Here is a 25,597-nt window from a genome sequence, read left to right as displayed (position 1 = left end):
TTTTGCGACCACCATCAATTTATATCGACTGTCATCTTCTAGAAAATTGTATTGAAAAATCCTTAAAATGTGCTTAGAACCGAGGTTCGGAGACAGAAACTTCGGAGATGACTTAGACGTCTTTGGTTTGAGTTTCTCTCGTGAAGCAGCAAATCCGAAAAAAATGTACAGGACGTACATCTGAGGCAAGGACACTGTACAAAACTGACGAATCCTTTCTTTGGAACGTTCGAGAGAATGAAATAGAAAGAGGTGCATGTGTAGACAATGAATGCACTTATCTGGGCAGACTTCCTTGGGCTTCTATAACTTCCATTAAGTCTTTTTGGGGTCCTTTACACCGACAGCGAAATAGCGTCATAGGCCCACATTTAGATTGAGTTGATGCGGTCGTCAGAATGTTCAGGATATTGGATTGGCTGAGTAACATGGGAAGTTGTAAAAAACATCTTAAGTAATCTGATAGGATATCGAAAATAGACTCACCCAAATCTCGATTCATGAACCCTGAAATCTCAGAGGTCCCACAGAACGCTATTTTTGAGCCTGATGCATGTTTTAGAGACGTCATCGTTAAAATGCCCTTAAGAATATATTTAATCAATCTTTTTGTTCGTTCCTCGATCAAGTCACCGACCTCAATGTTCATTTTCTGCTCAAATCGATTCCATCCCTACCCTTACGGGATCACTTGACAGATCCCGAGGGTCACAGGCCCCCCCCAACTCACATGCACAGCTTATGGTGGGAAAAACTAATCAGACCAAAAATGCATAAGAAATTACACACTTACACGCCCGGAACGATGTGCTGCGCTACACAATGTGTTTTCAGTTTATTTATTCCCTTCCTCGCAAACAAAAACCCGTGACGCCGAGAATGCAATCCTCCTCCCGCAGGAGGTTTGTTATCCCCTATGGAGATCGTGCCACCAAAACCCCTCCAGATCCAGGCAACCGCCCTTTTCCCAAACAAATAAGCCTACCGAGTTTACAAAGTAAAAAAAAACGCAGCAACAACACACATGCCGCCACCGTTACGCTTGCTTGCTCTTCTTTCGTCCATTACGGCACTAGCCGGCACAGGAAGCAACATAAACACCGCGCATCATGTTCAGCAGCAGCATAGGAAGAACAAGCAAAGCAAAGCAAAGAGAAGCTACCCCGAGAGAACCTTGAAAGATTGGCCGGCCGGCTTGAACTGGGCAACGACCAACGGTTTTAAAGACAAGAGATAAAATGTAAAAACCGACGAACCCGGCGTGTCTCGCGGGAGTGGAAACGAAACCGCGGGCCACAAGCCCCACCACACTAAAGGAGGCAAATGAATGAATTTTAATGAAACGACCATAAAGCATAAGGAGCACTAAACGGGAGAACGGGAGAACACGTCCGCGCGATCGAATGCGTCTGTTTTTCGTTTTTCGCGAACGAGTCTGAAGAAAAGAATGGGAAGAAATGCTTCGGACGGTCATAAGATCGTGCAAACGTTAGTGCGAGGCCTAAGAAATAGCTTTGTTCTTCACTACCGACCGGCAAAGGAACGGTACTGGATCGGTATAGTGAAGTGCCGCGAGTTCGTGTGCGCCGACAGGATGTAAATAAATATCTTTTGCTCAGTTTCCTATCTCCGCCGACTTCTCTTGGCGGCGTCCTCCGCCCAAGAGAACCCAGAGGGAAACCTCTCAAGCAAATCCTTGAAGCGGAATGTGAAATATTCCTTGTCTGCTTCCAGCTAGGCCTCCCCCCAAAGAGCTTCGCGGCTTAAGCTTGGTTGCAGTTTCTTTTTATTTACCCCTTCCGAAGCCACTACCGACACGTCATTTTCGGTTGCTTCAGCCTGATGTCCCCGTCACAAAAAAAAATTAGGCGAAGGGCGTCGCGACAGTCGAGAAAAATTCAATGCAGTTTAAAAATTTCCGCTTATTAGTGTCCTCGTCTTGACGCGGTCGTCTGGCCGCAACCGCAATCGGACGCCAACCTGGGGACGGGGGCATTTTCCCATGGCGGGGCCAGCCGAGATCGAGAATCGCGACAGGAAATGAGTGTTTTAACCTCGTCAAGTGTCGCATCGTTGCGGAATGGTGTGAGAAACCTGCCCCATCGGTAGCTTCCGGTCCCGTGGAATGGTGGTTGTGGTGGTGCACGGAAGCGTTAAAAATATCGTTCCAACGATAAAATTGGATTACGTTCCGAAAGGCACTAGCTTCGGTCGGTGGCGAGGTGTGCGAAAGATACGCTACTTTCCTGTTTAGTAGCAGACTTTTTTTTACAACAAAATCAACGCGTTAAGAGTGACTTTAGAATATGGTAGGAAGTGAAAAGTTTCATATAACATGATTATTTTAGTTTAATGTGCAAAGTAAAGCCATTTCCCTACACAGCCCGAACCGTTCTTGAACGAAAACGATTAAAAACTCATCTAGATAAAAGATGATCTCGTGCGCAGCTTACGCGTCGACGTAATGCGATTCAGCGAGACAGATTACAGTTAATGGTAAACATACGGAGCGTGTGCAGGAGAAGCCGTTACAATAAAGAAGATATAATCGAAGCTGTTTGAAGAGTAGTTAATGTTTGAATATCCAAGAATACACGACAATAAATAAAAAATCGTAACGTAAAATTGACACTTAGTAAATAACAAATAAAAACAAGGAAACAAAAAGACTTCGTAAAACTAAAAAACAGTAAACTGAATAAAAATAATAGCAAACGAAATTGAGTCAAAATCAGACCAATGAACATAAAGAAAAAAATGTTTATGTAAAAACTTAAACTGTTCTCCAGTCAATAAAAATGAAGTAAACCATTTGAATGATATTCAAGGGAAATTTTTAACATTATTGCAATAACAGTTAACTGAATAATAAAACAAAATTTAAAAAACCCTCATCTAGGTTAAAGATGATAAAATACATAGAAATTTATCAAGGTTTCATAAATATCATTGTTTGAAAACGATTGCCTGTTTACTAAACTTCTTCTAAACAATTAATTAAATCTTCTTTTTTTGATATTTCAATCCCGAAAGGCTCGAGAGCTGGTATTGTTGGCTTTCCTGGCTAGAATTTTAGTCGTAGCTGGGACAGTGCCCGCGCCCTTCTTTCACATGAATATCGATTCTATGTCGATTCTTGTCTAGACCGTCCCATTGACAACTTATACAAAAATTACATAAAGAATTAAATGCTTATTTTTTTAAGTAAAAAAAAACATACAAAATCGTTTCTGAATTAAACATGATAAAATAAAACATTAATTGAAATGTATATTTTTTTCTAAATTATACACTCTGGGTTGAAATCGTCATGGGTATTTTTAATGTGTAAAAAAAATCTCAAATATTTCCACCCCGACTAAACTTACCAATTGCAGGATGCATATTGACAACAGGAAGTGTCGTCTCGGGCACGATCCCATGTCATAGTATTTGTGCCACCACTAATCCTTATACCCCAACAGACACTTCTCGACTTCTTCAACCGTGATCCGGACAGGCGGTTCCTCTTTCCCAAGAAAAAGGTGATCTTGCAGCAGCAACAGCAGTAACTCGCGTTGATCGAGTTGGAATGATTCACCGCACCGCACCGATCTTCACTGTTGTGTGGCCAGGAATGAATCACTACCACCCAGCCACCCTACACCGGCCGGTACCGTTGCACAACAAATCGAACCGATCATTTACCATTTACCAGCAAACCGGCAGGGCATGCCGAAAAGTCAACACACTACACGGATGGCGCCAACCGTGCCAACTTTATGTGCCAGGAATCGATCGGGCTGCGTTTGGTCGGTGCTCGTTCGCTGCTAAAATTACCATCACTTTTACTTCACAGGGCACATTTCTGCGACGAGTGCAATATACACACACACAAGCACACACGTACGCACAGCAACGCGGCACACACAGAAACGCGTTTTTTTTGCTTCCTTCACTGCATTACACACTGCGGAAAGAAAGGTTGCAATTGCAAATAACAAAAATGGGCAAACACAAAGAAATGAGATGAAAATAGTGGGACAAAAAGTGAGAAGAATTTGCTCCCTCACGCACTTTGCACGCACACAAACGCACACAGCTTATTTGCTGCTTCTAGGAATCACCTGCTGCTGCACCACACAGCAGGCTGATGCTAACCGAGGACACAGAACACTCACACGCACGCACAGGAATGTTTAGATCAATTAAACGCAAGGAAAAAGGGATCCGTTTTTCCTTCCTTTCGGTTCTTTTCTTCCGTGCGCACCGACACAAAGCTCCATAAAAAAGAACGCAGCAAAAATAAACTAAAACTTCACCCACACCAGCGCACCGCATACGATCGGTGGTTTAAAGAGCGATCGAACTGGAAAAGGCAAATAATCAAAGAACCGAACCAAAAACACAACCGCGTGAAAGGGCACGAGCAAGAGCGAGGGAGAGAGAGAGAGAGAGAGAGAAGGAAGCGACGGTGTGCTAGAGTGACACGTTTAACCACGGAAAGAGGTACACAAAAAAGGCCCCGCGAGATAGGCTTTTTGCTAAGCGCCGTGCGAACGAGACAGAGCGCACGCACACACACACACGCGTTACGAGCCTCGCGGAGCCGTCCGGCTTAAGCGCTGCTGCTACTCAGGTATGCGTGTTGGTTAGTGTCGCGCAGTGTCGCGAGTTGTAAAAATGTATCTTTTTCCAACGCACACACTGCCGCTTTGCGGGTCAATGATGAATTAAACAACACACTTTCAAAACACCTTTTCAAACTGTTGATATTGACCGTTAGAATTGATCTTCTCACTCCTTCACGTTTGTACGATTTTCCTCTTCAAAACAGTGATCTTTTATTTTCACTTCAACACTTCGTTTAGAAAATGAGCCACCTACAGTAAGAGCACAAACACACAATTTAACGGAAATTGGCGTCAAAAATACCGCAGTCGCGTTCGTGTCGATCGAAAGCAGGCACGCACTTTCTGTACGTCCATTCGCGTTGACTGTTCGTGATAGACTTACCGTTTTTTGCATACATCCGCGTATCCAACGCATTCGAAAGAGAATTCCTTACTTCTCGAGAGAACAAAATCACAAGCTTACTCTCACGCCGCGTGTACCATAAGGAATTTATTGGACTGTGTGCGTACGAACGTGTGTGTAGTGGCGAAATAGCTCTCTTCTTCTCTGTTTCTCACCCACATACGGAAGCCCGCTCAACCACTTGTTGACGAAAGCCCGTAATAGTGAGAAAAGCTAGAGATGATTTTGAAACAGCACTGTGCGCTGTCAGTGGCGTTGCACAGTGGAATTCATCTCACGGACGTCATATTGTATGAAACGCGAGAGATCGCACGCAATGCTTGTGTGCAAGTCGCATTAGGTGACAGTGGGATTGGAGCATGCTCGCTAATGTCAAAACGGTAAAATTCAAAGAAGCCGTTGGTTCATTTCTGGTGCGTTGTTGGAAATATAAGAGTTAGTTTGAGTTATTCTTCTTTAAAATTAGCATCTGTCATTGTTGGCTATTTCAATTTTATTTTAAATGTTACAGATCTCGATTCCAACTGTAGAACTTCGCGGATGCCATCAACATCAACGAACTACTTACTTCGGAAACTCTTCAAACTCGCCAAAGCCGGAAGAATATGATGGATGGAGCAGGTGATGAGGGTGCTAGAACGGTCACCTACCAGAGAGGCGCTTGTCAAGCCATGTTCATCAACAGTTTGTTTGTTTATTTCCGTTTCGTTTGTGTTAATCTACCGTACGCAATTGTGTTCCCGAAAAACATCACACCTTTTCTCAGAAAGCAAAACGGCCCACGTGCGCAGCGAATCCGTAACGGTGTGGGTAGTGCGAGTACGGGTAGTGTGAGTATGGGTAGTGCGAGCATGGATAGTGTGAGTCTCGGCAGGTGTCACACTTGCCACAGTTGCAGCTCCGACGAGGGTAGTCCTGCACTTCGGTCGGATGGAAGTATTTCGAAAGACAGTTCGAACCCAGCTCGTAGTTAAGCCCATCGCAATCGTACAGCCGCACGGTGTGACGATCCACATTGGAACTATGCTTGACACAATCTATGTTTAGAGCAGAACAAAAATACACACATTTAGTACAGGTATTGCAGGGACAGTGAGGAACTTGGAGACGTTAATCGAATGAACATTACCGGTGGGAAGTGCCAGTGTTTGAGTGGCAATGGCTGCGAACAGGACAAGTGCGATGATGGCCGACTTCATGGTGGTTGGGTAGTTGTTCTCCGGTTGCAGCTCTACTAGCGGTGTGTGGCAATTGTTTGAATGTGTGTTTGGTTGTCCTCTTTACTGTTTATATAGCAGTTCACCGTAAGCACCATTGGGAGTTAATATTGTTTTTTTGGTCTGTATCAGTAAACCGTCCGCTATGTTATGCACGTTCCATTCCGAACAGGTGATAAGTATTGGGCATCGTTACAAAGGATTGTAACGAAAACCACACCCGTGACTTGAGTTGCTTTCATTGTTGTGTATTGTTTTCATAATATTCATTTTTGTTCAAATGTTTTGAGGGCATACGATCCAGAAACAGAGTGGGCAACCGCACCGATGATCTTCACACGTGCAGGACCACTCAGTATCGATTCGCATCCGGGACAGTCTCTTAAAATACACACCTTCAAGTAGGGTTTTTTTCATTCCGAAAGAACGACCGTATTTTTACCTCTATAATGGGCTTGTTTATAGCCAGAATGTAGAAGAAGGAAAATACGATGTAACTGTAAAATAAAGATAAATAAAAAAAAATAAAAAAAAGCATAAATAAAAATAAAAAAGCAGTCAAATTTAAGTCTTCTCGGTAATTTTTTTGTTCTATCTATCAATCAAGATAAACGAATGTTCAAGGAGTAAGGGATTATAATCTATTTATGAAATTAGCACACTCTTGTATTTTTATATTATATAATTCTTAAGAAACACTTTTCTTCTTCTTTCGTAAAGGAGGTTGCTCATAATTAAATTACAACTCATTACTTCTTGAACATAAGTGGGTTCCGTTAATTATGGGCACAGTACAGGGAAAGAGTTGTGTTTGGTAACTCGGATGACCACTTCCCCGTAGAAGAAAGCAGACTGCTTACCGTGGATAAGTTTTGAACAATGTTATGTTACAGTTTTCGGTTTTACTTCTAGCGATGGATAACTTCTCGTTCGCACAGATTGCATACATTACGGCGCCAGTGAAGCACAACGTGTGAAGACCGTCTGACCTGTCTTCACACTTGCTTGATGCGAAGATGCTTTTTCCACAAAGTTTCCACACCCTTTTCATGTCTAATTTGTGTAACTATTCATGAGCAAAGAGCCAGTACCAACATCACTACTTATCAAAATCATACAATTCGAAGCTGAAAAAGTAAATAAATATTAACGTAAAACCGGTTCCTTTGCATTGCCGTTCTGCCTGCTTTATTAGTTATACAGCAAGTTATAGAGCATCTTCATCATCAGTAGTGAGTGGCGACCGTTTTCAGACACACGCTCTTCTTGACACATCGGCATCCGTCGTAGTTGTAGCCCATCGGGCAACACTTTTCACACGAGCACCGTTCGATCGGAGCAGCGTAATGCTCTCGATACTCCAGCACCGGCTTCAGACAGGTTCGGCAGATTGGGGTCGACGGGCAACAGGCTCCTGTGAACGAGAAACCCAAAAATATGTCTCAAAATCTTTGGCATCTTCCTTCGACTCTGTGCTTACCTGACGAGAGCTGAGCAATGGCCACAACGAGCAGAAGTGCTGCAAGGAAGTGTTTCATGTTGAGTGGCGAAGCTGGAGTCGGGATACTGAGAAGGAATTGAAGAGGTGATGATGGCTGACTGATTGTAGATGGCAAAGATGCAGCCTTTTATATGGTTTAGTTCTTTGTTCGATCACTAGCATTTTCGTGTTGATATAGAAGGAATGAAGTCCACTGATGCATCCACGCCATATTTTGTAAACAGTCAATACAGGCTCGAGTTTTGGCACGTGTGTACGCAAGTTTCGCAACAATTCAGTGGACATCACACACAACGTCGTGACCGTCGCCAGCTTACCACAATGTATTGAGCTTCATTTTCAGGAAGTGAATTCTCCATTATTCCTCACCCGATGAAGTTCTGATTAACCTCAAATGTGCGATCCAGCTTCAAAACGATTGTATCTACCTCGATAGAGCAATCTAGAGAAACAACTACACACGAAATTCTTTTCTTAAGGCATGCGCAAATAATCCATTTATTTATTCATTTCCATTGTCGATTGTCCGGTGCCGTGGTTTTCCCCTTAATGCAGGAAGTACGGGAAGTGTGCGGGATAGAAGTTGCCGGTGCAGGAAGCGCAGCTACCACAGTTACAGCTTCGGACGGGATAGTGACCGTGCGTGTAAACTCCGTGCGGATAAAACTCCAGGCTCGAATGGTAGCTGTGCAGGTCGTAGTGCGGCACGTGTCCGTAGCTCTTGTACAGTTGGTTCGTGTTAACGCAAGCTGGAAAGGGAAAGCATCAGTTCGGTGTTATAACCGTACCACTAGTTGGCAGATTTGTGTGAGCTACCTCTACCGCTAACACTTACCCGAGTGGACCTGTGCGGCACAGGCGATGAACAGAACCAGAGCAATGATCGACTTCATGATGCTAGGAGCGGCGAACGGTTTTTCTCGTTTGAGTTTTAAGGGAGCTGAAGCTGCTGTGTGATGTCTGGACAAACCGCAGCCGGTGTTTATATAGGGCTGAGTCCGGTTAATAAAATCATCGAGCTTGGTCGAGGAAAAAAGGACGTGGATGTCATTTTAGAAAAATAGCACGTGCGAATTGTTTGTTGAGATATGGACTTATTGTGCGTACTTAGTACTAAAAAAATTAACTTTAGACATTGTATGGCGCTATATTAAACAAGCGCTTGAGATGTTTCATTGTTTGATTCAGATATCCGTACTTCAATGGTTTGGGGCTCACATATTGTTGTAATAATACAACAAGTTACTTTAAACTTATTTTCCTTTTGTACTTTGTTTAGCGACCTGCAAGATCTTGGCAGTTGTAGTGTACGAAACATTTTCTTCTTCTTCTTCCTTGGCACTATAAGACAACCTCCAGAGGTCTCGGTCTGCCATTACTGGGTTTCTGTGACTTAATTTTACCCATAGCAAAGTAGTCAGCCCTACGCACGGGGAGGCGGTCTGGATGGGATATGAACCCCGGTGATATTGATAATGATAATGATTATAGCCACATTCTCCATACTTCACGCTTGAAAAAAATAATGAAACAGTCTGTTGAAATATATACTTTATTTTAGTTTTTCATCTTTAAATCATTCTCCAGGTTCTGGAGCTCATTCTAGCCCTTTCTTTTTTTAAGGCATATAGTCCTTAAAATTTTCTTGAGTCAATTTTCTAGTTTGACTGTTGAAATACGTCCTTGTCAAGCATATTCTAATTTCAAAGCTGCATTTCATAAGCTCCCTATGTCAATGTTCCATCCACACGACAGAACCGCTTATCGAATCTCGTTTGAATCCTTCCCCCGAAGCAAGGACTATCCGGTTACGTGACATTAATGTATCTAGTTATCATTATACCGACAGGCGCATACAAGTCGCCCAAGATTCCAGAAGCCAAGATGAAGAAGTAGAAACTGTCAAGTAACTTACTATATTATAAAACAAATAAGAGAGACTAGTATGACAAAGAGCTTATCATAAACAGTAAAGTATTATCCCAGATAGAGTAAATTTACCAATGCCCATATCCTTTCATATGGACCCTGGCATATCACCAAAAAACTTCAATGTCCATTTCCTTTTCTTTTGCCTAGTTTGCAATCCTGACATTTTAAAACAAATATTAGACTAAAAACATAAGAAAAGAAGAAAGCTCAAACAAGTTGTCTTTGGAAGTTTAATCAAATTTATTCAGCAAGCAATGTTGTTGGTTCGCGAAAATGTTGAAACCCCGTTCCGTCGTTGATCGTTGACTTCCCTACAGAAAACGTTGACTTCCCGTCGGATAGCGATAGTGCGGATGGACTTGTTTAGCGTAGAACGGATAGTATGGCCGCTTCTTGCACGAAAGACAATTTCCACAGCTGCACGGTCCGGGCAGATAGTAGGAGGAAACGCTCGGATGGTTGACATTGAGGATGCCGTGATGGAAACCAGTCTGGTGATGGTCGTACGAGTGCAGCTCATTCAGCGTTGACACATGATGATCATAGCAGGGATACTTTTTGACACACGCTGTAAAAGGCGGAGGAGCGAGAGGATTAGTGTTTAGTGGTGGTAGGCCCTGACGCTGACCAAAAACCTACCCGAAAAGACCTGGGTGGCACAGGCGACGAACAGGACTAGGGCGATGATCGATTTCATGGTTGCAGAACGGTTGATTGATTGAGGGATTGGTTTGAGAGTTGGTTAGATGTTGAGGCAAGCAGGTGACGTGTTTGGATGATGTTTCCAATCCGTGGTATAACTGCTTTTAAATGAAAATGGTAACGTACTGGCAAACATAATTCATCACCCAGAGGCACGTTTCGTAGAGTCGTGACGAAAAAAATATTGTATTGTTTGTTTGTTGCCTGCAGTTGTTACAATGCAAATTACAAAGTTGTTTACTATATCGTAAGTAAGTTTGCAAAATAAAAAAAAATAGTATACATTTTTTTTAAGAAACAAAGCTCAACAAAAAATAAATAAGCGTTCGTTATTGAACGTGGTATGACACGCGTTTGTTTTGGCTACTTGCCGCACGATCCAGCGAGCACCTGCAGGGTCTTTCTGAGTACATAGTATTGAATTTTACATCACCAGTAACTCCATACCTTGATTCGAAATATTTTCATGCAACAATTTAGATAAAATGTTTTGTCAAATACGTGTGCAATACTTCAATGTCTGTATATGCTAAGAGACGAACAAGATGCAACTCTTAAGTCCTCCTCCATTTGGTGATCGATCTTACTGGAGCGATCGTTTGGTTTCCCATATTTTAAACTGTTTATTACTAAATTATAAATAACTACATTATTGCTTAATTATTTATTATCTCTTTTATTTGTTCTTTTCATTTATGAGACGATCTCCGTCAAATTGTCAAATGCTTACATAACCTTGCAAGAGATTGCATACTTTACGGCGAATGTCAAACAAAGTAAGCAATCCGAAGATTACTAGATTCTATCTGAAAGACTATTCTTAAGCTGTATAAACCCTCAGCTCAGCTCAGAGAAAAAGGCTTCTCTTATCATTTTCTATATTCAGCTTTCTTTATTGTATTCGCAAGTTATGATAAATCTACATCATCAGTAGTGAGTGGCGATCGTTTTCAGACACACGCTCTTCTTGACACATCGGCATCCGTCGTAGTTGTAGCCCATCGGACAACACTTTTCACACGAGCACCGTTCGATCGGAGCAGCGTAATGCTCCCGATACTCCAGCACCGGCTTCAGGCAGGTTCGGCAGATTGAGGTCGACGGGCAACAGGCTCCTGTGAACGAGAAACCCAAAAATATGTCTCAAAGTCTTTGGCATCTTCCTTCGACTCTGTGCTTACCTGACGAGAGCTGAGCAATGGCCACCACGAGCAAAAGTGCTGCAAGGAAGTGCTTCATGTTGAGTGGCGAAGTTGAGATGCTAAGAAGGAATTGAAGAGGGGATGGTGGCTGACTGATTGTAGATGACAAAGATGAGGTCTTTTATATGGCTTAGTTCTTTGTTCGATCATAAGTGAAATATGTTTAGGCTTCAGATACGGATCAAGCAATAATGTTTTCATTCCACATGTTGATGTTGAAGGAATCCAAGTCCTCAGCTGCATCCACGCCATGGCGAACCTCGCGCAACAGTGGCATTCTTCGTAAACACGAGTGCTCGTGACGATATCGGAACTGGCACGTGTGTACGCAAGTTTTTCAGCAACTGAATTTACATTGTTGGTTCTAGAGGTTACGTAGTGGGTTCGTAGTACAATGAGTCTTTTGCAAAATGTTACTCCAGAAAAGTAACTGTTTGTATTTTTGAAGCTGTCACCACTAACACTAAACCATTCGTATTTACTTACTCATTAGGCGCTACAACCGCTTTGCGGTCTTGGCCTGCTGCAACAATCCTCCATACCGCTCACGGTTTAGTACCATCCGTTTCAACGCCATCACTCCATCTCAATCGGGGCCTACCACGCCTTCTCTGTCAGTGTGGACGGCTTAAAAGGACTTTACGGGCTGGGTCGTCCGGTGTCGTTCTCATGACGTGACCAGCCCACCGGAGCCTGCATCGTAAAGCTCGTAGAGCTCGTCATTGTAGCGGCTCCTCCATTGTCCTTCCACACATACGGGGCGTATGTCCATTGTCCTTCCATGTCTCAGAGGCGGAAGCCGAAGGCGTTCCGCTGACATATCACACCATTCGTACACTATCACAAATTTAAACTTGTAAAACGAGTCATATCAGTGGGCTGAGAAAAATTTATTAATTTTAAATATAATATGAATGGTGATAATGCTACTTAAACATTTGGAAGTAAGCCATCATACGTTTAAATAAATCAATAAAATTAAATATTCTAGAAGGCAGTCACAACAGGATGAACCTTAATTGCGGGCAGATAATATTTGTTTATGAGAGACAAATACGTCTCTAAAGGTAATGTAAGTATTCGTAAATATAAAAATTGTTCACCTTTCTTCTCGCTGGTTTTTGTTCGTAAGATTCTGAAGCTCGTTTTCTTCTCATCAGTAGGTCAATCCTATATAAATCTTCAATATCATCAAATTAAATCTAAGCAAAATATTTCAAAAGTTTGTTTAAACTGCTTGGAATTCTATTACCATAAGCTTCTTTATTGATCTTTTCGTATCATTCGATTCGTCGATCTGCCAGCCACCTCCTTTAATGATTGCATTCACACGGTCCATGCTGTCGGTACGGGCACGGGTACAGCTCACTGCTCTTCTTGTCTTTGCAGCTCTGACAGCCGTGGCAAGTCTTGCACGGCACATGCGGCAGAACGTGGTGACTGCCGTGGCAAGATGGCACGCTCGGATATTTATAGTAAGGGCTCAGATGATAGTCTGGACATCCCACCAAATGGTGGCCGTGAAATGCAGGGTAAGGATGCAGGACTGTAACGACAAAAGAAAGGCCTTCTTCATTAGCTTGCCCTCCAACATTCACCCAAAGAGCAACTTACATGAGTAGGCCTGGGTGGCACAGACGACGAGGAAAACCAATGTGGCTACCGACTTCATGGTTTGGTGAGTTTGGGTTTGTGTCCTTGCAGTGCTATCCACAGAACTGGAGGAGAAGATGTTGTTGAATGATGTACCGTGTTGTTTGGAATACGCTTTTATACAGGGACAGTGTGATGCCAGCAGCATCACAGTCGACGACACGACACGTTCCAGCGATAAAGGTTGGCTGGAGAGCTAACAACTACTTCTTGCAGAACACGTGACGGCAAGAGCAAAGGCAGAACAATAGAACATGTGATTGCGCTACATAATAATATTACTGCCTGTATCGAATAACTGTCTGTCTGACAGCTGTCGAGCGTATGGATATGGAACGCATGCGACAAACGATCACCAGATGTTTTCACAAAATAGAAGTTTTAATACGTTCAATATACGTAGGTTAGTGCTTGATCACGATAAATTATGATAAAGAACTAAATAAACAATATATTTTGATATCCACTTGAGCCAAAACTAATATATTTTCGAAATATCTTGATACGTAATGAATTCCAAAGCATTCCTACTCCTAGTTGCACAAGGGTTTGCGGCTAGTGCACTTGCAGTTGGGCACACAGAAATATCCGTTCCAGAAATACCCCTGCGGACAGTGCTCTTCCTCGTACGTGTGTTCACAGCTGGTTTCGGTCGTAGTGGTCACGTCACAATCGTCATGATGGACCTCCTCCTCGACGTAGTGCACCACACAATCCGGTTTGCAGGTTGTCGTTGTGATGCACTTTTTACATGTGGGAACGCCACAATACTCATGGTGGATCTCCTCCTCGACGACATGGGCGTAACATGGTTCAGGAGTGGTCGTCACACACTTCTTGCACGCAGGAACTCCACATTTTACCGAATGTGATGACCCCAGACAAGCTGAAAGGAGATCCACAATACTTTGGTTATCGAATGCATTGACACTTACCCTATGTGACCTTTTGATCTGTACCTGTGACAAACACAACGACGAACAGGAAGCTCAGGATGTACTTCATCTTGCACGCACTGAGATCATTGATTGAATCGGTGTCCGTCGCTTCCGCTTTATATAGGAGCTTTCCTTCCTGTTTTCTATCTTCTAGACAAAGGATTCTAATGGACAACATTCTAAGGAATCTGAACGCAATAGAAACAATACACAATACTATGTAGCAATGTTCGTTACAATCCCGATCGACTACTATGTCTCGACATGCTGCCGACATCCACGTGGTGGCCAGCCAGACGATCAACGCGCGAGCGTTATGCAATGGCCGGTGGACGTCTTCGATCGGAAGTCACGGAAGGCTGCTCGGATAACACTAACCCGGGTATCTCGGCATTCGTGCGCAAAGAACCGATGACCGAACAAAGAACGCATCGTATAAAAGCCTCGATCACCGTACAACTAGATCATAGTACAACTAGACACACCTCATCAGCTCTACTCTCACAGGAGACAGACAACCGCAAGCAATAGCATCCATCATGAAGTACTTCGTTGCCGCTTGTCTGCTGGTTGTGGCCGTTGCTCAGCTCGCCGAGGGTAAGTGTAACAAGCGAAGGAAGATGCGGTAGACAAAGAGAGACTCACGATCAAATATCCTTCTTTCGGCTGCAGGAGGCTGCTATCCGATGACCACGTCCTGTTCGAGCTGCATGGGACCACTGCCAGTCCACTACAGTGTGGAGTACGTCACGCCAGTGAAATGCCACACCTGTGAGAAGAAGTGTTGTCCGATGGGCTACAAGGAGGAATGCGGACGTTGTGTTCCTGATTGTGCCTGTTTCCGCAAGCTTGTGACGCGCTATTGATTTGTTAAGCTACGACCAAATGTGAGGGGGAGTGTCTTTTGAGGATATTAAAATGAGAGCTTGTGATGAGAACTCAAACATAGAATTGTCTTCAATAGCTGTATTCTGATTTACATTTTAGCTAAAAGGATGATAATAGAAACAGTTATGAACGAATCGGTATTGCTATACACTTTTAGTAATTCACTGAAAGAATTAGATCCATATGAAAAAGCTCCGCAGCAAAGTCAAATAACTGGGACATCGAGATCGGAAAAAGCTGCAATAAGTGTGTGTAACTTTCCTATTTTCTATCCTATCCAAATTATCGGAAATTTTTTTACTGTTCCTGTAAGAAGGACTTCGCATATTGTACTACAAATATGAACAACACAGGTTCACAGAGTAGAGATGGAAAAGTTGAAGCCGCAGACAGCCTCTCTACTGATCTAAACAATAAGAACAGCTCGCGCTATACCCATGTGCATGTATAGGTGTTCGTATTCGCTTTGTATAGTTATCCATCGCTAGAAGCAGAACATAGACGCGCAAAGGCAAGACCTGCATGGAACACGCCTCATTCCAGTAGTCTGCTTCTTCTACGGGACAAGGGTCAGAAACTTACCTCACACAATTTTCTCTCACAATAAAGGAATTTATCGGTGAAGATGAGAATTATTATTGTAGCTATATATATTTACATTGATTTCATACTTTCAATTGTAAAACAGCTGCCTCTACAAAATATTACCGAGAAGAACATTTGACTACCTTTTATAGATTGTATATATTTCATTTCACTTATTCCCCACAGCATGTTCGGAATTGTAACGAACATTGTTGCATATAGTGTTGGACTCAGATTCAATCAATGATCTCAGTTCGTATCTTAGAAACACAACTCATCCTACATCCTGCAAAATGAGGTACATCCTAAGCTTCCTGTCGTCGGGTTTGTCGGGTTGAGGGTCATCATGACGATTGTGACGTGACCACTGCGACTGAACCCAGCTGTGAACACACGTACGAAGAGGAGCACTGTCCGCAGGGGTATTTCTGGAACGGATATTTCTGTGTGCCCAACTGCTAGTGTATTAGACGCAAGCTCTTATGCTAGTAAGTGGTTGTGTGTCAGCTGTCTACTCTATTGGCAGAAACTATGTTCTAGCTAATTTGTTATAAGTAAATCCCTTCTTGTTAGCAGTTGTAAATATCTGGATAACCTCAAGTTTTTGTACACGGACCTGTACTCCGTAAATCGAAGGATCATCAGAATTTTCTCTGTGATGTTGGCGCAATCCACAATTGATAGTTTTTTACTATAAAGTGCTGTCCATCTATTTCTACTGTGATGAGGTTGTTCATTGGATCTTGAGATAGGTAATGATCATCATTTAAGAGCATTTGGATGAATATGATCGCTATCACTGATAAGCTAAATCTAAAAAAACCATTGCTCAATTTAAAAAGCACGTAATGTTCAGCTTGGTATGCATATTTCTCTTTATTGGTCATAATCACTTCATGGAAGGTGATGGTCGTCGATCAGTGGTAGGCATGGCGAGGTCTGGACAGCTGTGTATAGACCTCAGGACGACATTTCGAGCACGAGCATTTACCGCATCCATGATGGGCGTACGGGTACGGATACAAATTGTAGTAGACCTCTTCCAGGTAGCCCGACGGATGTTGCTCAGTGTAGGAGACGCTCTTATCGCACGAAGAGTACGACACTAAGCAATACAGAAACAGGATATCATTAACTGATGATCGGAACGGATATGGATCGTAAGTCACTTACCACCATTACACTGGATCTGTGCGACGCAGGCCAGCAACAGAGCAAATGCGATGATCGTCTTCATATTGAAATGTGGCTGTTGGACGGTTTGACGCTGATTGATTGTTTAGCGGACGATGAAGGCTGTTGACTGATCCTTGGAGTGAACTTTGAGTGTATTTATATGGCTCACTGCTCACTCCATCACTGCTCGCGATCCATTGTTAGAATCGTCTCTGTAGGTCAATGAAAGAATGGTCACGTTCATGCGATAGAAGATGGATTGGCTTGCGTGCAGAATAATAAAATTGAACAATGTTCTTTTCGGTGTACTTTGTTTATACAAAGTTAAAATAAAAAATTTTAACGAGCAAAAAAGTAAATGTCTGTCATCAAATCTCGGTGAAGCTACGAGACAATTTCTTTTACTTCCTCTGAAGAGGTTTAAGACAGCTGTTTTGACTTCCTTCACTTTTCGTTTACCCGCGTACCGAGTACCGATCCTGCCGTATGAAAAACCGCAAACCCATTATCATCGTATTGTCTCTACAGCGATTAAGGACCTTGGGTATCTTTTATCGTTATTTAGTATCGATTTGCTTAAGTTTTAAATTGAATAAAGTTTTTCTGACCTCCAAAAAATCGAAGCTTACGTGTTGAGGATATTCTGTTCTTAGTTTAGTTACATGATTATTAATACCTTCTGAATATTATGGATATATTCATATACGATTAGGTATGTCCATCAAAGTCATATGAGTTGATTAGCCTGTTACACCGATAACCATACTTTATACATCGACCCAGTTTAAAACTCTCTTGAATATTCAAATATAATAGCTACAGTTTCCCAATTTATAATCCATTTTCGCATTTAATAACATTCGTGTACAGACTTATCATCGCAATTCCCAAGCTTCATTCAACACAGCTTCTAGACCTACAATGTCCACTAAATCGTTTCAAACGTGTATCGTGGCAATACACGTGCCGGTTTGGATAACCGTGCAACACCTGACTGTTTACAAAAAAAACTCACCACAGTTTCGCCACGAGGATTGTCATTGCGTGGATGCTCATCGTCAACATGAGCCCATCAACATGTGGAATGAAAACATTATTGTTTGATCCATATCTGATGCCTAAACATATTTCACTTATGATCGAACAAAGAACTAAGCCATATAAAAGACCTCATCTTTGCCATCTACAATCAGTCAGCCATCATCCCTTCTTCAATTCCTTCTCAGTATCCCAACTCCAGCTTCGCCACTCAACATGAAACACTTTCTTGCAGCACTTCTGCTCGTTGTGGCCATTGCTCAGCTCTCGTCAGGTAAGCACAGAGTCGAAGGAAGATACCAAAGACTTTGAGACATATTTTTGGGTTTCTCGTTCACAGGAGCCTGTTGCCCGTCGACCCCAATCTGCCGAACCTGTCTGAAGCCGGTGCTGGAGTATCGGGAGCATTACGCTGCTCCGATCGAACGGTGCTCGTGTGAAAAGTGTTGTCCGATGGGCTACAACTACGACGGATGCCGATGTGTCAAGAAGAGCGTGTGTCTGAACACGATCGCCACTCACTACTGATGCTGTAGAGGACGCCCATACCTGCTTCGATCTAAGCGGGAACCGATGAACAATTTGCGAAACTAATAAAGCAATCACTTTGGAAATGTATCAAGAACTTCTCACTGTCGTTGCTTTGGGTGCTTTCCATGAGGTGGAATCCTTATTGGCTATTTGTCCTATTAGTTTCACTGGGATTTGTTTAAGGTAGTTTTAAAAAGTATAAACAGAGATATCTCAAATATGGAGCAGATGTGTAGTCCAAGTCGGTCGCGATTGCTAGTTAGATCTCCCCGGCCTGCCATTGCTGACTCACTTGGTTTATTGACACCACCCGAGATAGGATTGATTGTCTGCCCTTGCTACGAGGGACGGTCCGAATGGGGACTCGAAACCCAGTCTTACCGTGTGAAAGACCGACGCCGCTACCGTTTCGGCCACCATTGCGGTTTTCAAATCTGCTTGAAAAGTTATCCATCGCTAGAAGCAGAACATAGACGACGAAACGCAAGAACGGCATGGAGCACGCCTCATTCCAGTAGTCTGCTTCTTCTACGGGACAAGGGTCAGGAAATTACCTCACACAATTTTCTCTCACTGTAAAGGTCGACATATATGGATGAACAAGAAACTAATTAAGTTTGTTGCTAAAACTTTACTGTGTAAAGTCAGTTAACTCCTTCAACAAAAAATTACCGAGAAGAACATTTGACTACCTTTTTCATGTATATTTTATTCCACTTATTTCATACAGCAATTGAAGACACCACAAGGTTTGAGTTCTCATCACAAGCTCTCATTTTAATATCCTCAAAAGACACTCCCCCTCACATTTGGTTGTAGCTTAACAAATCAATAGCGCGTCACAAGCTTGCGGAAACAGGCACAATCAGGAACACAACGTCCGCATTCCTCCTTGTAGCCCATCGGACAACACTTCTTCTCACAGGTGTGGCATTTCACTGGCGTGACGTACTCCACACTGTAGTGGACTGGCAGTGGTCCCATGCAGCTCGAACAGGACGTGGTCATCGGATAGCAGCCTCCTGCAGCCGAAAGAAGGATAATTGATCGTGAGTCTCTCTATGTCTACCGCATCTTCCTTCGCTTGTTACACTTACCCTCGGCGAGCTGAGCCACGGCCACAACTACCAGACAAGCGGCAACGAAGTACTTCATGATGGATGCTATTGCTTCTGGTCGTAGGAACGAGAGTAGAGTTGAAGGTGTGTCTAGTTGTATTACGAATGAACGGTGATCGAAGCTTTTATACGATGCGTTCTTTGTTAAGTCATCGGCTCTTTGCGCACGAATGCCGAGACACGTTCCCATGAGTTGTGTGTGTTATCCGCAGAACTGCCATTGCATAACGCTCGCGCGTTGATCGTCTGGCCCACCACGTGGATGCGTCGGGAGCTTGTCGAGGTATAGCAGTCGATGCCCGCAAGGTATTTCTGCAATGGATGTTTCTCCTGACTGAAAATATTTACGTGTCACGTGTTCTGCAAGAAGTAGTTGTTAGCTCTCCTGCCAACCTTTATCGCTGGAACGTGTCGCGTCGTCGACTGTGATGCTGCTGGCCGCACTGTCTCTGTATAAAAGCGTATTCCAAACAACACGGGGCATCATTCAACAACATCTTCTCCTCCAGTTCTGTGGATAGCACTGCAAGGACACTCAACCCGAACTCACCAAACCATGAAGTCGGTAGCCACATTGGTTTTCCTCGTCGTCTGTGCCACCCAGGCCTACTCATGTAAGTTGCTCTTTGGGTGAATGTTGGAGGGCAAGCTAATGAAGAAGGCTTTTCTTTTGTCGTTACAGTTCTGCATCCTTACCCTGCATTTCACGGCCACCATTTGGTAGGATGTCCAGGCTATCATCTGAGCCCTTACTATAAATATCCGAGCGTGCCATCGTGCCACGGCAGCCACCACGTTCTGCCGCATGTGCCGTGCAAGACTTGCCATGGCTGTCAGAGCTGCAAAGACAAGAAGAGCAGTGAGCTGTACCCGTGCCCGTACCGACAGCATGGACCGTGTGAATGCAATCATTAAAGGCGGTGGCTGACAAATGATACAAAAAATAAACAAACTATTTTGAACTATATTAAATAATTAGAGAAGATTTTTTTCCATAATTGGATTACTGAGAGCCGAAATTTATGAAGACCAGACCAAATGTAAAGTAGCATACCAGCTCTTAACTGTAGTACAATGTTTTAAACCTTGGTATTGTATTGCTCAATTTTAATTCTTGGATGATGGTCCATTTACTGTCAGAAAATGTCTATCATGTAGCCTTAGGATCGTGTTTGATCGTCACGAAGATGTCGTCGTTAAGTTGTCGCTCAAACAATCCTTGAATGCAATGGGCGCAGCTACTGTTGTGTTCATGTCTCCAGTTATGTCTCCTCTTACATCTTTATTAATATCATCAAGCCTTGTTCAGAAGGCTTTCACATTTTTGTTACTGATGTTGACGTTTTTTAGTTGTAGATTTAAATATAAAACGAAATATAGTTTTTACTATGTTCTTTGTTTAAGTACAGATATCAAATGTTTAAAGCTCGGTAAAGAATAATAACAAAGATTAATACATTTCGTTGCAATGAAAATTGATTGATTGGGTACGGCCCGGTGGTAGAAGAGACAACGAAACCGGTCTTCACACGGCAGGACCGGGATTTAAATCGCATCTAGGCCGTGTTCCCCCTATGGTGTGAGGACTGACTATCCAACTATGCGGTATAAATGAGACTAGTTAGTCAGAAATGGCAAGCATGACCTATAAGAGGTCGTTAGGCCAAGAAAGAAGAAGACATTATTTCTGAATTACTGGTATTTTAAGTATTTTAAGTACTTATAAAAAATTCGCTGTCCCATGTAACGAATTAACACGCTGACACGTGCATGAATTACAAAAATAAAAAAGATTCTACTTATTAGTACATTGTTAAAACTCGAGCGCTTGGATGAAAAAAATGTTAGATGTGTACTAACTTTATCGGTAATGAGAACTCGGTTGAATCGAGTTGACAAACGACCCACAAAGAGTCTTCTTTGCTAGCTATGGTTTTTCTTAAATTAATCTCTTCGTTCCTACCCTTCGTTGATATCTACTAAATGTTCGAACGATTATCGTTGGAACGTGACCCATACAGCACGTGCCTTAGGGTCTTTGGCATAAATTCTCATAAAGTAAAGATCAAAGATTTTGCATGTATGCTTCGTATAAATACACTCAACGTCCATTGCAAGGATCAGTCAACAGTCTTCATCGTCCGCTAAACAATCAATCAGCGTCAAACCGTCCAACAGCCACATTTCAATATGAAGACGATCATCGCATTTGCTCTGTTGCTGGCCTGCGTCGCACAGATCCAGTGTAATGGTGGTAAGTGACTTACGATCCATATCCGTTCCGATCATCAGTTAATGATATCCTGTTTCTGTATTGCTTAGTGTCGTACTCTTCGTGCGATAAGAGCGTCTCCTACACTGAGCAACATCCGTCGGGCTACCTGGAAGAGGTCTACTACAATTTGTATCCGTACCCGTACGCGCATCGTGGATGCGGTGAATGCCCATGCTCTAAATGTCGTCCTGAGGTCTATACACAGCTGTCTAGACCTCGTCATGCCTACCACTGATCCAAGACCATTGCCTTCCATGAAGTGATTATGACCAATAAAGAGAAAAATGCATACCAAGCTGAACATCACGCGCTTTTTAAATTGAGCAATGGTTTTTCTAGATTTAGCTATCATATTCATCCTAATGCTCTTAAATGATGATCGTTACCTATCTCAAGATCAGATGAACAACCTCATCACAGTAGAAATAGATGGACATCACTTTAAAGTAAATAACTATCAATTGTGGAATGAGCCAACATCACAGAGAAAATTCTGATGATCCTGCGATTTACGGAGTACAGGTCCGTGTACAAAAACTTGAAGTTATCCAGATATTTACAACTGCTAACAAGAAGGGATTTACTTATGAAAAATAAGCTCGAACATAGTTTCTGCCAATAATGCAGGCAGCTGACACACAACCACTTACTAGCACAAGGGCTTGCGGCTAGTACACTTGTAGTTGGGCACACAGAAATATCCGTTCCAGAAATACCCCTGCGGACAGTGCTCTTCCTCGTACGTGTGTTCACAGCTGGGTTCGGTCGTAGTGGTCAAGTCACAATCGTCATGATGGACCTCCTCCTCGACGTAGTGCACCACACAATCCGGTTTGCAGGTTGTCGTTGTGATGCACTTTTTACATGTGGGAACGCCACAATGCTCATGGTGGATCTCCTCCTCGACGACATGGGCGTAACATGGTTCAGGAGTGGTCGTCACACACTTCTTGCACGAAGGAACTCCACATTTTACCGAATGTGATGACCCCAGACAAGCTGAAAGGAGATCCACAATACTTTGGTTATCGAATGCATTGACACTTACCCTATGTGACCTTTTGATCTGTACCTGTGACAAATACAACGGCGAACAGGAAGCTCAGGATGTACTTCATCTTGCACGCACTGAGATCATTGATTGAATCGGTGTCCATCGCTTCCGCTTTATATAGGAGCTTTCCTTCCTGTTTTCTATCTTCTAGACAAAGGATTCTAATGGATGACATTCTAAGGAAACTGAGCAGAATAGAAACAGTACACAATACTATGTAACAATGTTCGTTACAATCCCGATCGACTACTATGTCTCGACATGCTGCCGACATCCACGTGGTGGCCAGCCAGACGATCAACGCGCGAGCGTTATGCAATGGCCGGTGGACGTCTTCGATCGGAAGTCACGGAAGGCTGCTCGGATAACACTAACCCGGGTATCTCGGCATTCGTGCGCAAAGAACCGATGACCGAACAAAGAACGCATCGTATAAAAGCCTCGATCACCGTACAACTAGATCATAGTACAACTAGACACACCTCATCAGCTCTACTCTCACAGGAGACAGACAACCACAAGCATTAGCATCCATCATGAAGTACTTCGTTGCTGCTTGTCTGCTGATTGTGGCCGTAGCTCAGCTCGCCGAGGGTAAGTGTAACAAGCGAAGGAAGATGCGGTAGACATAGAGAGACTCACGATCAATTATCCTTCTTTCGGCTGCAGGAGGCTGCTATCCGATGACCACGTCCTGTTCGAGCTGCATGAATCCGCTACCAGTCCACTACAGTGTGGAGTACGTCACGCCAGTGAAATGCCACACCTGTGAGAAGAAGTGTTGTCCGATGGGCTACAAGGAGGAATGCGGACGTTGTGTTCCTGATTGTGCCTGTTTCCGCAAGCTTGTGACGCGCTATTGATTTGTTAAGCTACGACCAAATGTGAGGGGGAATGTCTTTTGAGGATATTAAAATGAGAGCTTGTGATGAGAACTCAAACCTTGTGGTTTCTTAAATTGCTGTATGAAATAAGTTAAATGAAATATATACAATCTATAAAAGGTAGTCAAATGTTCTTCTCGGTAATTTTTTGTTGAAGGATTTAACTGACTTTACAACAGTATAGTTTTAGTCTCACTAATTAGGTTCATGATCATATCCATATATGTCCGCCTTTACAGTGAGAGAAAATTGTGTGAGGTAATTTCCTGACCCTTGTCCCGTAGAAGAAGCAGACTACTGGAAAGAGGCGTGTTCCATGCCTGTCTTGCCTTTCGTCGTCTATGTTCTGCTTCTAGCGATGGATAACTTTTCAAGCAGATTTGAAAACCGCAATGGTGGCCGAGACGGTAGCGGCGTCGGTCTTTCACACGGTAAGAATGGGTTTCGAGTCCCCATTCGGACCGTCCCTCATAGCAAGGGCAGACAATCAATCCTATCTCGGGTGGTGTCAATAAACCTAGTGAGTCAGCAATGGCAGGCCGGGGAGATCTAACTAGCAATCGCGACCGACTTGGACTACACATCTGATCCATATTTGAGAACTCTCTGTTTATACTTTTTAAAACTACCTTAAACAAATCCCGGTAAAACTAATAGGACAAATAGCCAATAAGGATTCCACCACATGGAAAGCACCCAAAGCAACGACAGTGAGAAGTTCTTGATACATTTCCAAAGTGATTGCTATATTAGTTTCGCAAATTGTTCATCGGTTCCCGCTTAGATCGAAGCAGGTATGGGCGTCCTCTACAGCATCAGTAGTGAGTGGCGATCGTGTTCAGACACACGCTCTTCTTGACACATCGGCATCCGTCGTAGTTGTAGCCCATCGGACAACACTTTTCACACGAGCACCGTTCGATCGGAGCAGCGTAATGCTCCCGATACTCCAGCACCGGCTTCAGACAGGTTCGGCAGATTGGGGTCGACGGGCAACAGGCTCCTGTGAACGAGAAACGCGATACGCGATGTGTTAACATCTACGGCGTCTTCTTTCGACTCTGTGCTTACCTGACGAGAGCTGAGCAATGGCCACAACGAGCAGAAGTGCTGCAAGAAAGTGTTTCATGTTGAGTGGCGAAGCTGGAGTCGGGATACTGAGAAGGAATTCAAGAGGGGATGGTGATTGACTGATCGTAGATGGCAAAGATGAGGTCTTTTATATGGCTTAGTTCTTTGTTCGATCATAAGTGAAATATGTTTAGGCATCAGATACGGATCAAAGAATAATGTTTTCATTCCACACGTTGATGGGCTCATGTTAACGATGAGCATCCTCGCAATGACAATCCTCGTGGCGAAACTGTGGTGAGTTTTTTTGTAAACAGTCAGGTGTTGCACGGTTATCCAAACAGGCACGTGTATACGCATGTTTGAAACGATTTAGTGGACATTGTAGGTCTCTAGAAGCTGTGTTGGACGAAGCTTGGGAATTGCGATGATAAGTCTGTACACGAATGTTACTATATTTTTAACCATTCTACTTAAAAAGCTTAGAATTTTGTAAGTTTGTTGAGTACGTTGTTGAAGCTTGTGTTTAATTACATTTTACACACCTGGCTGCAGTCTGCCATAGCAAATCAAATTAATCATAAATGTTTGTTTGTCTGGGATGCATTGCACAGCACTGCATTCCTGCGCCTTTGTGAATCGAGCCTGTACAATCGGGGCTGTTTGGCAGACCGGCAAGTCAAATGGAGCCTCCGTTTGTTTTTTTGAGGTTATCCACACTGGCACGTGCAAGGTGGGGCGCATGTTTTTCAACAATTTTTTAGATGCAGTTGGTCCAGGAATGTGTGTGCTTGAAGTGTATAATGCGTTATGTTG

General features: G+C 43.2%; 2 protein-coding genes across 5 annotated transcripts in view; both read right to left on the bottom strand.

The window, feature by feature from the left end:
• The window catches only part of LOC118514369 (sodium/potassium-transporting ATPase subunit beta-1-interacting protein), a 49,526-nt gene extending 44,519 nt beyond the window's left edge, over positions 1 to 5,007 (bottom strand). For 3 of the 4 annotated variants that reach the window (XM_036061225.1, XM_036061227.1, XM_036061226.1), the window contains exon 1: positions 3,369 to 3,949. In XM_036061225.1, coding sequence (XP_035917118.1) covers positions 3,369 to 3,422 — 54 coding nt within the window. In that variant the 5' untranslated portion in view covers positions 3,423 to 3,949. Of the gene's footprint in view, positions 1 to 3,368; positions 3,950 to 4,866 lie in introns of those variants that run through there. The other variant, XM_036061224.1, reaches the window with a different exon arrangement.
• Positions 5,008 to 5,705: 698 nt separating this feature from the next.
• On the bottom strand, positions 5,706 to 6,275 carry LOC118514406. The gene is made up of 2 exons (XM_036061286.1): positions 6,146 to 6,275; positions 5,706 to 6,053 (listed from the first exon to the last, which is right to left on the bottom strand). Exons 1-2 carry the CDS (start codon positions 6,213 to 6,215, stop codon positions 5,779 to 5,781), a joined length of 345 nt encoding a protein of 114 aa, XP_035917179.1. The 5' UTR covers positions 6,216 to 6,275; the 3' UTR covers positions 5,706 to 5,778.
• Between the last annotated feature and the right edge of the window lie 19,322 nt (positions 6,276 to 25,597).

This window comes from Anopheles stephensi, chromosome 3 (assembly GCF_013141755.1).
Source record: "Anopheles stephensi strain Indian chromosome 3, UCI_ANSTEP_V1.0, whole genome shotgun sequence".
Lineage (NCBI taxonomy): Eukaryota > Metazoa > Arthropoda > Insecta > Diptera > Culicidae > Anopheles > Anopheles stephensi.
This window is presented reverse-complemented; position numbering and strand designations above follow the sequence as displayed.

What these genes read in the sequence shown, in the direction of transcription:
- LOC118514406 (XM_036061286.1), bottom strand. Translation starts at nt 6,215, where the DNA reads ATGAAGTCGGCCATCATCGCACTTGTCCTGTTCGCAGCCATTGCCACT. An exon ending in AACACTGGCACTTCCCACCG is followed by an intron (nt 6,054 to 6,145) that starts GTAATGTTCATT and finishes CTCTAAACATAG; the next exon opens with ATTGTGTCAAGCATAGTTCC.